Source organism: Malania oleifera, chromosome 1 (genome assembly GCF_029873635.1).
Source record: "Malania oleifera isolate guangnan ecotype guangnan chromosome 1, ASM2987363v1, whole genome shotgun sequence".
Classification (NCBI taxonomy): Eukaryota; Viridiplantae; Streptophyta; class Magnoliopsida; order Santalales; family Ximeniaceae; genus Malania; species Malania oleifera.
In genome coordinates this window covers 56,825,921-56,843,157 of record NC_080417.1, presented here as the reverse complement: position 1 = coordinate 56,843,157, position 17,237 = coordinate 56,825,921, and the positions used below count along the sequence as shown (strand labels likewise).

At 33.1% G+C, this 17,237-nt stretch overlaps 1 protein-coding gene across 5 annotated transcripts; it reads right to left on the bottom strand.

Moving 5' to 3' along the window:
* Positions 1-3,257: 3,257 nt before the first annotated feature.
* On the bottom strand, positions 3,258-11,758 carry LOC131164866 (serine acetyltransferase 2-like). Of its 5 annotated transcripts, none has more exons than XM_058122408.1 (10): positions 11,239-11,758; positions 8,250-8,447; positions 8,080-8,139; positions 7,743-7,838; positions 7,601-7,625; positions 5,628-5,722; positions 4,619-4,785; positions 4,428-4,501; positions 3,692-3,751; positions 3,258-3,442 (listed from the first exon to the last, which is right to left on the bottom strand). In XM_058122408.1, the coding sequence occupies exons 1-10, from the start codon at positions 11,503-11,505 to the stop codon at positions 3,405-3,407; spliced, it is 1,080 nt and encodes a 359-aa protein (XP_057978391.1). In that variant the 5' UTR covers positions 11,506-11,758; the 3' UTR covers positions 3,258-3,404. The 5 variants fall into 5 exon arrangements, with proteins under 5 accessions (XP_057978391.1, XP_057978376.1, XP_057978383.1 ...); XM_058122393.1 differs by having other exon boundaries at positions 3,692-3,805; positions 11,239-11,685; XM_058122400.1 differs by lacking the exon at positions 7,601-7,625 and having other exon boundaries at positions 7,712-7,838; positions 11,239-11,721.
* Between the last annotated feature and the right edge of the window lie 5,479 nt (positions 11,759-17,237).

The following is a 17,237-nucleotide window of genomic DNA, read 5'->3' as shown; positions in this document are numbered from 1 at the left end:
GACCTTAGGTCCCCAAGCACCTTATAAATTATCCTCTATAACTCAGAAATTATAATTATGTGAACAGGGGTGACTTCAAATAAAAATTAGGACTTAAAATGACCATTGAAAGGGTCTCGGTCGACTGAACTAGTCTAGTTATACTATGTTGGTCGGCCGAACCATTATTAGCTGAGGAGATTAAGCCTCAATCGACCGAACTTTTGCAGTATAAATGATACGGTTGACCAAACCGTACGAAAGTCAACATTTTGACTTTGTACGGTCGACTGTCCAAGTTTGAACACATTGTCCTTGGTCGACCGAACCGCCACGTTCCTGACACCCCGTACACTCGGTCAACCAAATTTTTAGTTCTATTTGGCCACGGTGGACCGAACTGTTTGATTAGCTGACCGAACTCTTTGTTGGTCGACCGAACGTCGAACTGTTCAAAATTGCCTTAATACAGTCGACCATATCTCCAGTTCAAAATGGCCATGATCGACCAAACTCAGCAATACAGTCGACCAAACCTTGAATATAAACGACCGAAACTCTCAAGTTGCCCAATTTTTGTTAAGGTAAAACAGAGTTATTTTTTTATTAACCTCACTTAAACTTTTTTAAAAATACCAAATGAGTCCCAAACAATTATATTTTTTGGAGTGTGTATATATACTCCCTCATTTGGTTTGATTAGTGATGGATTAACAAATATCATTAGCCAAAACTCTCTGAAATTCAAAACCCTTATTTTCTTATATACAAGCCAAAAATCTATCTCTTACTCATCCTACTTGCTAAAATCTTTTGGTAAGAGTATTATTAAGATTGTTCATATTAACTCACACTTTCATTGTAGTTGATTTTATTGAAAGTGAACTTGAGAGTTCTCTTGTGATTTAATTCATAAGTCTTCAATAAGAATACTCTCTAGAGCTTGTGAACCTTGCATTATCATTGCAAGTATTCAAAGGTTTGTTCTTGTGCTTTGCAAAATACTTTTCAAACAAGTTTGACTTCAAATATCTCGTATAATTTATACTTAATATTTGTTCTTTTGAATTCTTTGTGGTTATTGCTTGTGATTGATATACACATTTTTAACACAAAGATATACTCACACCACTCTCACATATTACTTGATAATATTGACATTATCTTGATAATAGTCACATTTAGACTTCACAGAACTTATACTTTCATATCATACGGAAGTGTAATTTGTAATTGTATTGAGCATATCGTGATACATATTTGCTTCTGTAGAAACATTTGACTTGTACGTAAAAATTTATATCAATTTGTATATTCCAGACATGGCCTGAAAGGGTGTTAATCTAACTCGTAAGAATTAGGTTGTAAATGTTGAGATCAACTTTAGAAATTTCACCTGATTGTAACCGGTGCCGCTCCACCCATTAAGTGAGCAAAACATATAATTTGTTCTAATATGATTAAATATTTTAAAAATCAAATATTAATTATATATAAAATTTAAATTTTATTCATTAATGTGTAGTATTCTTTTAATGAAAAAATAGATTCTTTTATACTTTTCTTTCCTTTTTATTATAGTTCTTTTTGAAAAAAAAAAAATCAAACGAGCATCTTAATATTTTAATAAATGAGGTTGTTCTTTTCCCATTCGCCAACAATGCAAGCATGAACAAATATACTAAACTTGATCTCTACTTTCCATAAATTTTCATTAATTTATATTTTTTTTCCCAATCTTAGTCCGTTTGTTGTTTGTCTCCTTTCTCTTCCATGGTCTGAATTTTCACCCGCATTCTGGCCCCTTCTGAATTTCATCTGCATGGCATCATCCATTTTCTGGAACCTATTCTGAATCAACCCTTGGTTTAGCTTCTTAAAACCCTCATTTTCAATCCTTTGAAATTACATTTTCCTAGTATTTGGAAGCTTGAGATTTGAACTTTCAATGTAAATTTATGTTAATTTAAGTGAGCATTATACAAGATTATATTAAATTTTCTACAAATCTATATATAACCAAACTTTAACTCCCAAAATTCATGGTACTAAGTACAACCTTTACAAAATATTAAAAACTCCATAGAAACAGTACTCCATAACTTGGATATCAAGAGCTCCCATACAAGGTTCTTCTCTCTTTTGAGAACATGAATTTTATGACTTGAAAAATATATATAATTTTATCTTAAATTTTTTCAAATCCACATAAATGTAAGCCCAATTGTCGAACTATATGCTCCACAAGTAGGGGTAGCAAAATGAGTCAAAACCTAACGAGTGACCCATGATCCGGCTTTTTAAACCGGGTTTGAATTTAACACCAGCTGACCCATTTATAAGCAGGTCAATCCAAACCGGACCCGTTTATTAAACAGGTTAAGCAAGTTCAGGCCGAAGCCAGGTGACCTGTTTATCTTACCGTATATATAAAAATAATTAAATAAAACCTAAATCTACCCTAACCCACTCTCAGCCCCTCTCTGCCTAAGCCCTTGGGACCCTCATGCACGGCATAACACCACTGCAATCGCCCCTCCACCTCTCCCCTTACTACGGTGCTCTACCCAGACGACACTCGGCTCGACAAGCTCCCTCACCCCCTCCGGCCCTCCCCCTGCTGGCTGCTAGGGTGCTACCCTACCTAGATGACAGACCACCGCGAGACAACGCAGCATCATTCGAGGGCCTTGACGTCACCAATCTTGTTTCGGACGAGTAGAGAATCCGACAATTGATCTAAATGCTCAGTGGCACCATGAGTTGTCAGAGGGCTCGAGACAGGTCTTGGATGTGAGATCTAGGTGTAGTCTCACAGAGAAGACGTTGGATTGGGGGGAGAGGAGGATTTGGGGGAATCAGGAGGGGGAGTAGCTACGGTCTACTAAGAGAGTGAGAGATGGATAAAATGGGGGAAGGAGAATTTTGAGGGCACAAACAGAGGCTGCCAGGCTGGGGATATCTTTAATTTTTATTTTAAAATTTTTTAAATAAATAAATTATATTTTAAATGGGTCAACCGTTTATGACCCGTTAATTAAATGAGCGCATGCAGGTTTAACTATTAGTGACCCGTTTATCAACGAGTTAACCTGAATCTGAACCCATTTAACCACGACTCGTTTACGACCTACCCGAACTCAATCCGTTAATCCATTTTGCCACCCCTATCCGCGGGCATGGTCAGTAAATTCAGCTCTCATTTCAAAAAGGTGGCAAGGGAAGTCCGAAGAGCAGGGAAATTAATCTACATGGAAATGAAATGATTTCGCATGGGATAGTAAATCATGTAAATGACCGACCGATCTGCATTTACATTTTCTTTCATTGCATTTGTACCTGCCATGTTCAACAACATCGATTTCTGCAAATACAAGAGAATAGGTAAAACCACACTGCAGCCAAAGACTAGCCCATGCAGACGTTCAAGTGCGCCCATCTTTTCTTTCCAAGTCCAACGCATCTGAAAAATAGCAAACGATGATTACATGAAATGATTCAAGGGGATAGCAAACGGCACGCACACCTGCTATGGTATGACAAAATTAAGAAATTTTTTTAAAAAAGTTTGAAATAAGTATCTAGGTAGGATAGTTGATAAATGATAACAAATTGAATCCCAAAAAGCAAATAAATGAAGTTGTAAGATTCCAAAATTTCCAGTCTCATCCTCTATTATTGCAAAAAAACTAATTGAACTATTAAAACTTACCAGTGAATTTGGCCTCCATAGAAGTAACAGCTACATTTTCAAAAAATTCTTTTGTAGCGTCTGAACCAAGCATGAGGAGCAAAGATATGAGCCAAGAATGCATATACCAAGTAACTATTGAAAAAAACAAACACATAATAATTATATATTTGACAAAATAACAACAATTTTATGGATCTTTTGAAGAATGAGTACTGCATCTAACATGCATTACCCACATACAAAAAATGTGGCACAGTTTCTGCATAGGTTCCCCTTGTGGATTTTCTTGCAAGTAATTACCTTATTATCCTAATATATTCTCTACTTTCTAAGACCATTTTTCTTTGTCCCAACTCCCATTTATGTTGTTACAATCAAGTCATTCTGGTCAGCGTATATATTCTAGTTTGGTTCCATAGTTCAGTATATAATTCCTTTGTCTCATTGACCAAAAGTATCAGATTTAAAAAAACTTCCTCAGATCCTGGAAAATCAAGCCCATGCCCTAGATAATTTAAACAGAAGAAGAATTTCTAAAACAATATAACATAAAATACTGGATTATGTTGAGTTTGAGGTTATTTGGAGTTGCTATTAGAGGACTGCCTCTTTAAGCGTATAACAACCCCCTGCTGGAACAAAATGTTCTACTTAATTGTTAAAACTGGGGTAACTAACATTTCCACCAAGGTGTTAATAATATGTTTTTCACGAAATAGTTTCCAAAACATCCAAGCTCAGTTGGATCACATACCATGCTTCATTGTTAGAGATGGGTCCTGCTCATCAACAAATCCAATCATCTTCGCTGGAATTCCTGCCACCATGCTTTGGAAACAAAAAAGGAACATCACACCTATATCATTATGACAACTGGTTCCGCCAGTGATCCACTGATTGAACAAACATTATAAAATCAGAAAAAAATAATCTTTTTTAATTTACCTGTGTGGAGGTACATCCTTCAACACAAGAGAACCAGCTGCCACCATAGCACCTTCACCAATTTTGATATTCCCTAATATAGTCACACTAGCCCCTATAAGCGCACCTTGACTTACTTTCGGATGACGATCACCAATTTCCTTCCCAGTTCCTCCTAAAGTTACACCCTGTCAAGAATTCTCACAATCAGCAAACTGCCATCTCAGGGCATATGCAAACTGCCATTTACATTCGCAAATTCAACAAGGTGTAATAGAAATTCAATTAAGAAATTGAATTTTGAAAGAACTCAGGAAATTTCAAGGCTTCAATGTAATAGTCTAATTTTTTTTTTGGAACATCATCGTTCTGAAACTTCAAGAAACAAGTTCCATAATAATTAGTAGTCTCACTAAAAATTTTTCAAATTTTCTTCATACATATAAAACCTAGCTAGTCATATGGGAAGAAGAAACACTGTACTTGTAAAGCAAGGATACTAAGAAAATAACAATAAAAAAATAAAAAAGAAATTTTAAAAGGCAGGTAAAACAGAAACATAAAATTAAATCCACAACACAAGACACAAGACACAAGTCAAATTAACAGCTCCAAACTAACCATCCAAGGTCAACTGTGTCATTCCCTTTTCTCCCTTTCTCTTTGGGCTATATAGGATCATGTCTTTGCCAAACATAATATTTCAAATTTTACCCGATCTCATCCATGCTTTAAAATGAAGAGCTAGATTCTAATACAGCAAGTTCTAGTTCAATTCAAATAATTCAATTATAACTTCTAAAACAGCAAGTTATAGTTTAATTCAGTTAATTAAGTTATGAATTTAATTCAATATGAACTAAATTCCCAATCAGCACATTCTTAGTAGGTCATATATTTTTAAGTTAATTTAATCACTATTCTATGTCCACAAGAAAAGAGTGAGGGCATCTATTGGACAATTTAGTATGTGCTCTAGCATCTACCTGTTAGTTTCACACAGCAGTTTGAATAAATGAATTTGGCTTACCTGCATTAATGAAACTCTATCTCCTACAACAGCAGTCTCACCTATAACTACTCCTGTAGCATGATCCAGTAGAATTCCCTCGCCAATTTTTGCAGCTGTAAGAAACAGATTGGGATGAAAATTCGTAACCTTTAACCTTGGAACAACCAGAAGGCCATCATTGCATCACATAGATCCAAACCATGAACAAAAGAACGAGTGTGTCTAAATTTTGTGAGGGTAACAACTAAAAAATAGAAAGCAAGTTTAAATAAAGTCTGGTACATTAACCTTAACCAAGGTTTGTCAATTCATTATCTGTCATTTTCATTTCAACATAGATAAATCTGGTGACGGTCATAGCAATTTACTTCGCACCTGAATAAATTATAAGTATTTAATTTACTCCTCGCGCTCTAGAGAGGTGAGAACCCAACCATGTCCATCCTACATGATAAATAAGATCTTAACACTATTACACATGGTTCCAAGAAATATAGTGTTAGGCACAATGGTACAGGATGTGGTGTAATAGTTGCAGCCATCGTAAATATTACGTAATGGGTAACGGACACTGCGCTCGTGAATTCATTTTAAGAACATATAGATTCACATGAGATAGTGAGAAAGGATTTAATAGCATTGAATTTGTCAAAAGAAATTGTCCATAATCACATAAATTGGTGGGAGTAGCCGACCCCACTTAGTGGGACTTAAGGCTTGGTTTTGTTGTTGTTTGGTTGTTATATAGATTCACGTGTTTCGATAATCCTACATACAAATGCTTTAATGATTTTTAATGAATTTTAATCAATTTAAATATTCAAATATTACAATTGCATGTCATCTTGGTTGCTTTAGTTGTAGTTGTTAGCAAAAATAAGCATGCATCTACTACTTTTGACAACTTAGTCATTATAAGTGAAGTTTAAACTAAGAAACTATAAATATCAAGAAAAATAATAGAATGTTCATAAACTTGATATATCGAACAAGAGCAAATATGCATAGCAATAGAACATATTTTTGTCTCAAAATTTGGTGTTAGAAAAACACATAAAATACAATGAAAGAACTTACAATATGCAAATATGTAATCTCAATAAGAGCAAAAGTGAGGTTTATTTGAATACTAGATATTAAAGATATACATACTAAATATCAAACAAAATAAACCCAAAATGATTTTTTCCATAAAACTACTAGCTAAAATAAACCAACTTGAAATTGAGTTTCTAAGCTTCAATATAGGGGAAAAAGTGAAAACAATGTAAAAAAAAAAAAAAAAAGACCCAAATTTAGTCATTCACAGCCAAATGGATAATGTAATGGCCTGTCACAGCCTTTAGCGGCCCGTAATGGTCTGTAACATATGTAATGGATATCAACTGATACAGTTGGGGATCATAGACCACCGAGATACTGCTTTGTAATGATCTTGGAAGCCTCCTGAATGGTCATTTCAATGGTCACACCCTGATATTTAATATGCTTACAATGTAAGATATTCAGCTATTCTTTTACCCCATCTCATGCTCTCTGGATGAGCGGGAAAAACCCAACCATGTGCACCCTCCCACGATATATAAGATCTTAACACCATTACGTTCTGTGGAAATACCCGATCCCTGATTTTCAGGGATACCGCTGCAGCAATTCTGATTTTATTATTATAAAGAAATTCAGGAAAATTCCTGATATCTCAATTAGTTTGTTTTCTATTTTGTAGTTTCTTATATTTGGCTAGTTTCCTGATTTTGTGGTAATTAGTCTCTTGTTACCGAATATAGTGAACAGAACTTTTCTTGCTTCCATTATATACAGGATGTACATTTAGCTTTAAAAAATAAAAGAATTATTTTCTTCTCTAAAATCAACACATTCCCTTCTGATGGAAGGCACATAACTCCATCTCCATCTTTCTAACTTCATTGACAAAGGCAATTAGGTATTATAAATGGAAAACAAGGTATAAGACAGAGAAGAACATATACCTGGATGTATGTCAACTCCAAAAACCTAAGAAATAGAAAGGAAGTACATTAAAGGAAGAACTTGGATGGTGGGAAGGAATAACTTAAATCCCAATTATACAACAGCAGCACTTGTTAAAGGATAACCTAGGCCAATGAGTACCTCACTAATTCGGCTTTGTAATGCTAAGGCCAGCAACTGGCGTCCTTGGTTCCACAAAGCATGTGCTACTCGATATGATTGCAAAGAATGATAACCCTATCAAGTAAATTTTGACTCATAAGATGCATATAAATTTCAAAATCTAAAAGATGTTGACTATAACGTACATTCATACAACCGCTTCAGCAGCTTAAAGAAGTAGTAGAAATAGTAGGATTAGTAGTAGTGATATTAGTAGAAGATGAAGAAGAAGATGGTGATGATTGATGATAATGATCTAAAAACCTCTGACAAACTAGTGCTTACTATAGTGCTAGATATAAAGAGGAAGTCGTACCTTCATATGCAACAGAGCAGAACAGTATGACAAACAAGAAGGATCCCTGTCTTTAAATGCCTATGAAAAAAGAGTTCACACCATGAAAACATATTCCACTGCATCAAGCAGATTCATACACTTTTATGGAAAGCAGTGACATAACTGAATTTTGAAATGACAGAAAGTACCTGCAAATCTACCCGAACCGAACGTTGAATACCCCTATCATGCATTATTACTTCAGAAAATATATCCATTAATTGTGTTGCCAGGAGTGTTGGATTCTGGAGTCGGTTGGCAAGAACAAACCCTAATGCTTGTTCTAAATGACTATGTGATAAAATACTGGCATACAAGAAGCTACTTAATATTGGCTCCTTCTCTGCCTGAAATATTTCATGGAAGCAGTAAATGTATCAAGATCAAATAAGTAATCCATTGTTTGAATTAAAATCCACTTTAGATGTTCCATTCTTACAAAATTCACCCTATTTAGATTATTCAAGCCCCCAAAACTCATGGATAAGAAAATATTATGCCTTTTTGCAGTTGATTGCTACGAGAACTAAGACAGCACATTTGCTATGCGGTCTCAACTGTCAATAATACACATAGAGCAAGCTATACAACCCTGTCATGTGACAAGCTAAAATAGATTTCTTTCCTACTAGCAAGTGGGTACACATGATGGATGACTAACATATCTTCACTTATTTATTAATTTAATGTTTTTAAATTTTATTTTAGCTTGATTTAATAATGTCAAAATATATTCTCTTTCTTTGTCTCTAACATTAATCACTAGCTCACTATGAATTATTTTGTGTTGTTGGGCAAATATGGCCAAATAATAGTAAATTTCCTTGCTAAAATTTAACTTTGTATAGGGATATTTTAGGATGATTATAAATAGACACAAATTTATGTAATTATAGATTACACTAGTCATGAGTTAGTTATATAAGTAGTTACGAGTTAGTTATGGGAAATCAAATATTTTCCAATATTGACATCGCTTAAATCATTCAAACAATATTCATATAAGATTATGTTAGCACGAAAAATAAAATAAAAAATAAAGTGAACATTACAGAGGAGAATCCATGCATATAGATAGTGACATATAATTGTTCTATCTGAAAATCATTAATGGCTATATTTAGTAGAAAATATAATGAAGACCTTGTATTGTACTTTTATTGAAAAAAATGTATTCAGGGATCAAGTTTATTTATTTATTCTTATTTTTTTTGGGATAACACAAGGATAATTAAATGATCTTGGCCAAACCTTGCTATTCATCACTGTTGGGTATGTCTTGAATTTGTATGCCTCTAACCCACAAATATAGGAGCCTTTTCCCAAATGGCAGACCCGAAAGCAGAGCCCATCCCACAGTCAGACCTGACCAAACCTAACAATCTGTCTTACAGATCATCAAGAAACAATATTTTCCTTTTATTTGAGTCAATTTTTACAGAGCAAATATCATGCGTTAAGAAAACAAATTATAAAAAAAGTTGAACTAACAGAGAAATAAAATTTACTGTAAAAAAATATACTTCTTTAACAAAAAAAGTAATAATGGCTTCATTGATTTCTTGAGCAATTTAAGCACTTCTCTTATGTTCTCTGTCAATATTTCTTAAGACGCAGGATTTCCAAACTGAACTTCCTTAAACTTGCCCCACATAGGAAGATTGGAGACAGTTTCTCTCACTTAAATATCCCTAGAAAACTAAAATATGTATCCTCTAGTAGTGGTCCTCAGTATGGCCAATGGGCAAACCCATAGCACAATCGTGCACCCTGCGGCAATGCACCTTGCAGATATGCCGTATTTTTCAAAAAAAATTCTAACGAGCCAAAAGTTTTTCCAGCACCCTGCTTTTAATTTCAGTTATTAACATTAAAATAAACAATCGAAAATTTTAAATTTGTGTTAAATTGCTCCTAGGTTGTTAGTGCTGCAGCAACATATTGAACGGCTTGCTGCACCTCATTCCTCCACAACACAGCAACAGCAACCTTCTTTCCTCCTCTCTTCTTCTTTTTCTTAGACTCGCTACCGATGGTATTTTCTGCTCCAACAACAGCAGTATAACTGCTCCTTCCCTCCTCCAGCAGCAGCTCCCAGCTTTCTTAGACTGTTGCAACCCTCCACCTGCCTATAGAATTTCTAACTACTCAAAGTTTAATTTGGGTAATTAGAGTATCTGTACTAGACACTTTAGTCCCAATAGTTCTATGAGTGCACACAAAGCAGGGCAGTAATCCCCTGGAGGCTGTGCAAGTAGTGACTACCTTTTCTCTGTAAGCATGAAATTACTTTTAAGGACAGCGGTTCTTCAAAGCCTCAGCTCGAATTCAATATTTTTTTCTCTTGTTTACTTCATTGTTTTAAGCATCCAATTGGATTTAGCAGATGCATGGCGCCTCCTGATCCAGACATCCTTTTATGCTGCATTTTAAAATTTTCTCCCAAGTGCTGAGAGTTTTTCTAGCATTAATCTTTGCTTTCAACAATCAAATCACTTTTTAAATTTTAATCCTGATTTTATTTTTTACCATCAACGTTTAAAATTAATAGTCAATTTATAATAATAATAATATAATAAATAAATAAAAACTGTGTTAATTTACTCCTCTGCTGTTACTGTACTGCAGCCCATAAACGGGCTTGTTGCACCACATTCATCCACAGCACAGCAACAGCAGTATCCTTTCCTCATCTCTTCTTCTTTTTCTGTGAGGATTTGCTACCCACAGTATTTTCTGCTGGATTCAGCAGGACTGTAGCTGCTCCTTCCCAGCTGCCTCACACTGTTGCAACCCTCTGCCTGTCTGTTAAATTTCTAACTCCTCCAAGTTTATGTTCTCCTGCGTTTGAGAGTACCCCAAAAATAAAATAAAAAATAAAGACACACACAGTGACACAGAGTCTGCTGGGTAATCCTAGAGGCCGTGCGCAAAGCGAGTACTTGCACCTACACACCTTGTCTGTATGTGCAAAAATCAGGTCATCACTCAACTCTATTTCAGCAATTTGCTCCTATTTTACTTATTTAATTAATTTGTCCGTCCAATATTTACAACAATCTCAACCATCATTTCCAAAAGGGATGGAAAAAGAACTATTCCAGAAAAACATTAAAATCAGGCAAATAAGAAGAGTACCTCCAGCTTGGCCTCTTCTCTAATGGCATCCCAAATGGGGTCACCCACAGTGGAGCCGGAACCAGAACCAGCAAGCGGCGGAAGCGAACCGGACTCGCGTCTCGGAGGCCCCATCGCGTACATGGGAAAGACCTTCTCCACCCGGTACTCCGTGTACTCCGAAGCACAAATCTTGCGCCTCTCTGCTCGCTTTCCTTCATCTCGTTCTTCTTCTTTGACGAGCGAAGGCAATTGCGAAAGAGATACTTCTTCCCTCAGACGAGCCATGTGGAGGAAGAAACTAGGGTTTCGCCCGAGAACATGCGATGAGGGCTGAGAAGTGAGAAATGCCCGCGGCGAGACGGAGAACCGGTAGAGAAGGGGGCGGGGGGGGGAGGAGGGTTTATGTAACCTGAAGGCTGTTGCAGAGTGATGATTACGTGAAGCAGAGTTTCGAAATTATTCGGTTTCTGAGGGATTGGAACGCAAAAGCGTTTTGTCGATAAGGGGAATGGCTCACAAGTTGGCATTTGGCTTGGCTAGCCGGCTTCTCCCATGTCAAAATTTTTTATAAATAAAAAGGCTAAATAATAAATAAAATATGTTTAGAAAACATTTTTAAATTTCTATTAAAATTTTAATTTATTTTTGACCTATTATTTCTCATTTCTTCCCTCTGTATAATTTTTATAATAGAATAAAGTTGAATAGAATTGAAATGTCTCACTGTGAAAATTAATACACCTCAATTAAAATAATAAAAACAAAATAGAATAATGAAGAAAATTTATCAAATACAAACGATTCAATTGAAAATTATTAAAAAATAATTAAACTATATGTATAGAAAATAGCTAAGTGTACAAAAGAGTATGTGTATTATCTTAAGCTTTTTAAGGATTCAATAAATTTTATTGATTATATTATTAATTAGATGTGCATTGGATAAAAAAACTCATTAATATTAATTATTTAGCATAATAATTTAGTCATCATTATATATAAATCTTTTTCGCAAGGAGAATTGAATTATTTGAATACTAAGACAGTGATAAGTGCTTTTATTTAGAATTAATTTGCTTTTGTATTTGTTTAAGATTAAATTATTTCTGATTTCTCCTAAGTTGCATGTAGATTAGATGAATTTAAATAGTAAAATAAATATTAAGGTATTTATGTCAAAGTAAATTATGCTATTCCAAATAAGATTTGATGTTAATCCATTTGAAATTCTTTTAATACAAGAAATCAAGTTAACAAAAAATTTAAAACACAAAAATATTTTCTTCACAATTAAAGTACTTTTATTTTCACTAGATTTAATGAAAATTAAAGGTCATTAAATTTACTTACAATATATATCATACACCATTTTAGAAAAATATTGTAGGGTATTCTACTACACTAAAAAATAATATGCACTATATAGAATATAAATTAATAATGTTATGCATGTGGCAAGTCGATCTACATTCATTGATAGATACGTAAAAAGTGATATAAAATAAATAAATTGCTTAGATAGATTTGTTCAAAATTATTTATTTAAATACATGTGACATTTTATTAGTTTATATATACCTAAAATATTCTCAATCTATTTGGTTATCCTTCAATTATATCAATACTCCTTCTATAAAGCAAGGGTAAGTACAATATGCTTGAGCTCATTACAAGTGGCATGGTTGTTTGATGAAGCAAACAAGATAAATGTGCTAAAAAAAATTAAAGTATAAAATACAAACTCAAACTTCAATGACCTTAAAGAAGTATATATAGATATATAAATAACAAAGGAGGGCTTTTGTTGTTTGAAACATTTAGATTATGTTTGGTTTGAAAAATATTTATGTTTTAAAATAAATTATAATATAATTAAAATTAATAAAAATATATTCCTTGGAATGTAACAATTTTAAAAGAATTTACTCATTTGAAAGCTTATATTATTTCACGTAATATGTGATAAGAAAGGAGTAAATATTCTCATGACAAATTTTAAAAATAGTCATTTCTTCTCTATTTTTTATGATAAATTATTAAAAAATTTTATGTATTATTTATTTTATGATAATAAAATTTTTACACAAATTATTAAATTTTTTTATTATAAAAGCATTTTATCATTAGAAATACAACAAACCGTAATTTTAAGACCCTTTTTAAAATTTTAAAAAGTAATAAGAAAATAAAAATAAAAATATGAATAAATCTTTTTTTGATACTCGATTATCACAGAGATGAGAAAGAAAATAATATATATATATATATATATATATATATATATACTAATACTAAATTACTAATAAATATTAATTTTATATATTATTAATATTTAATTTTTCAATTTTGAATATATTAAAATCATTTTTATTTTTAATAATATTTAATGTAGGAATAAAAAATAAATGTTCTCTCTATTTTTATTTTTATTTTCAAATAAAATCTTTGATGTAAAGTGTTAAACGGCCTAAGGTGAAACAACTTTGAATGGTGAGCGAGTGAGAGTATGTGCGTGTGTGAGACTGTGAGAGTGTACATATATATTAATGTTCGTCCAGTCCCACATCGTTTCTATGAGTAGTTTCAAAGTCAGTATAAGATCCCCTTAACTCTATCTCCTTAACACCTAAGTTTTGAAGATGAGTTTTCTAACATGGTATCAGAGCAAGGCCTTGGGCTACTTAGCTCCTTCGTGGGTTAGATTTTTCCTTACCCCATGTTCCTCCATGGGCTCTCGTCGCCTCATTTTTTCCATGAGCTCGAAAGGCAATATTAATATCCGTTTAGTTCTATATCGTTTTTGTGAACAGTTTTAAAATTAATATAAGATTCTTTTAACACTCTCTCTTTAATATTTAGGTTTGAGGAGGACTTCTCCAACATTATATAGTAGAAATTGCCATTGCATGTTCTCCACCGGGCGGTCCAAGAAACAAAAGTCACACGTCCAACGCACGGACGCAGACAAGGCCATAATGTACGCTGCGGAAATAGGATATGTATAGATGTCAGTAGAGGAGTGAGGAAAGATGGATGATGCATATTTTGTACATGGCCGTGTTCACGACCAGGGACATTATATTGTCAAATACTCGGCAGAGAGCCACACCCCTCCACCTGTCTCATCATCCCTTTCTTGACACAGCCAGCTCATGCCTAATGTTCCTTTGGCTAGTAAAAGGCCCGGCAGGACAAGTTGGAAGATAATATTCATAAGTTTGAAAGTATAGTATATGATTATTGTGATTAATGGATAGATAAATTGGATAATATTCATGAGTTCTAAAATATATTTACATATAAAAATTGTGAATAAAATTCTAATCGAATAAAATTTCAAGACTTGATTTTAACAACCATACAATATACATATAAACATTTTTCAATCTTCTTCTAATTGTCTCCCACTAATTTTAGCAATCTCCCTATTAAAAAATATATTATAATAATATAAAGATATTATAGGAATGAAATAATGAATAATGATAGATATAGGAAAACAACAATACTTTTACTAGATGCAATACAAATTACAACTTACAAATTGTCAGTAAGACTCTAAGAAGATTTGAAGAATTAGGAGATAGACAAGATGAATTTCATTCAAGGATCCATGAAGGAAGAAGACTCCTTATATAAGAAAATTGTTTGAGGAAGAGATAAAATAACAAACAATGATTATTCTTTTACAAAAGGAAAAGAAGATGCTCTGCCAAAGCGGCAATAATTGTTTTTTCTTTTTTGAAGTGGCAATAAGAAGATGCTCTGCCAAAGCGGCAATAATTGTTCTTCTTTTCCAAAGTTGCAATAATTGTTTTTTCTATCGGGCCTGTAAAGACTCGAAAAATTAAAATGAGTGAAATAATAAAAATAAAAATAGATAAAATAACAAATAAATAAATAAAAGGAATGACGTTGAAAAAATAAATAAATAAATTTAAAGAATTAATTAATTAAATTAAAGAAATTAAATTAAATTAAGATAAATTAAATAATTAAATAATTAGTAATTAAATTAAATATTATTACATTGGATAAAAAAAAATTAAAAGCTAATTGAAATAAGATATATACATTTGTAAAGTTAAAGTAAAAGAAAGAAAGAAAGAAAGAAGAAGAAGAAGAAGAAGAAGAAGAAGTCAGAGAAGCCACGCCCCCCACCCTGCAAATTTCCTGTGCGTCAGCCACCTCCGTCTCCATCTCTCTTCTTCTTTTAATTTCTTGATGAGTTTGCGGTGAATCGGGAAACGGAAGGTGTCATTGGATTCTTGGTTCCGCTGCCAACATTTATACTAGAGCAGATTTTCCATTTGAACGACTTAGGTACTACTCCTAGGGAAAGGTAATTTTTTTTTTCCATTTTCTCAATTTCGCTGTTAATATGCTGTTAAATCGATGATCAGGTACCACCATGTGGTCCTAGTTTCTACGTCGTCGTCATTTGGACATAGGTAATTTTTTAATTGAGATTTTTTAGGCCCTACTCCAAAGCGAGAGTGGGATTTGAGAAATTTGACAAATTAGTTAAATTTGCGGGTATAACTGTTAATTGAAAATTATGACCCTAGAAAATATTTAAATAATATTTTATTTAGGAATAATTTAAATGAAATTGGGGTTTTTGATTCAGGATTCGAGTGAGCACCGCAGGTGTAATTTTGGGTCCCGCAGGCATAGTTTAGAAAATTAAGTGGAAGTGTTAAATATTAGTTTAAATGTTAATTTAAGGTGTGTGGAGCTTAGGGAAGGCTAGATGGGTAGTATTTTGGGGAAATGAATTAATTAATTTAGGAAATTTAGTAATTTAGTTATATTTAAGGGTATATTTATTTATTTAGAATTTATGGATCTAGAAAATATTAAAATAATATTTTATTCAAGATTAATTACATGGGACTAGAATTTTTGATTCAGGATCCGGGAGAGCGCCGCAGGTATTTTTCCAAAGTCCCTATTGGTGTAATTCGAGAATTCAGGTAAGGGGAAAATTTATATATTAAATCAGGTTTTTCATAAATTAAAAATGATTGTGTGTTATTTATGTATATATGTTTTTATGTGGGTATAAAATGTTAGCCATGAAATTTATGTTTTCTGAGTTTAGGATTGTCGATATAGTTATGTATATGTGAAAGTGAATGAATGAAAGTGAATAGAATTTTCTGAAGAATTAAATAAGAAATGAAATGTATTTTGAGCATATAAATGTTAAATGTGGGTTGGTTTATTTTATAAGATACATGTATGAATTTTACTATTAAATTGTGTGGCATGAGAATCTATGCAAATTATATGTTGAATGTATGAGATGCAGGCTAAGTATGTAAAGCAATGAGAATAAAATATGATATGGACAATGTTGCCTATGTATGTTAAATGCAACCATGTAAAGGTACGACAGCTGAAAGTCGGGTTAGCAGATTCTAACGCATTTCTATGTGGACTAACTGTAGTAGATTCTAACGCATTTCTATATGGACTAACTGATGATGGCTAAAGAGCGACTATAGTATAATGGAATGAAATGAAAATGTTATGAAATAAAATGACAAGGAATGACAATGCAATGAAATGAAATGTGAAATGTGAAATGTGAATGATACAAATGGGAAAGAGTCACTTAAAGTGAAACGTAATTAAATGTTAAGTTATGAACATGAAAGGATGTGAATGATTGAATAAAGATAGAAAGAATGGTGTATTATGATATTAGAAATATGTACGTACGTAGAACATGTTATGATTGGGCGAAGCGTACCTTTCGCCTGAGGGCTTGCTGAGTAAGGCAAGTACACTAATAGCTACAGATGTGGCAGTAGCCGCATAACATACTAGGGCAGAGGGAACTTACTTGTATGGGCAGGTAGATTTCCCTATCCTTAGGGCCTTTGCCAGTAAACTATTATTGAATTGTGTGAGTACGAGATTAATCTACTACTTGAGAGCTTACTGAGTAAGGTGAGTGCTATGATATGTTTTAATTGTGACCTTAGGGTTACCTAAGTATCGGAGCAGAG

Coding starts and splice junctions, on each gene's coding strand:
- LOC131164866 (XM_058122383.1), bottom strand. CDS start 11,505: ATGGCTCGTCTGAGGGAAGAAGTATCTCTTTCGCAATTGCCTTCGCTC. Junction 7,839..8,079: donor CTGCTCTGTTGCATATGAAG/GTACGACTTCCT, acceptor TTTACTTGATAG/GGTTATCATTCTTTGCAATC. Junction 5,723..7,711: donor CCTAGGTTATCCTTTAACAA/GTGCTGCTGTTG, acceptor TGTTTCTTACAG/CTGCAAAAATTGGCGAGGGA.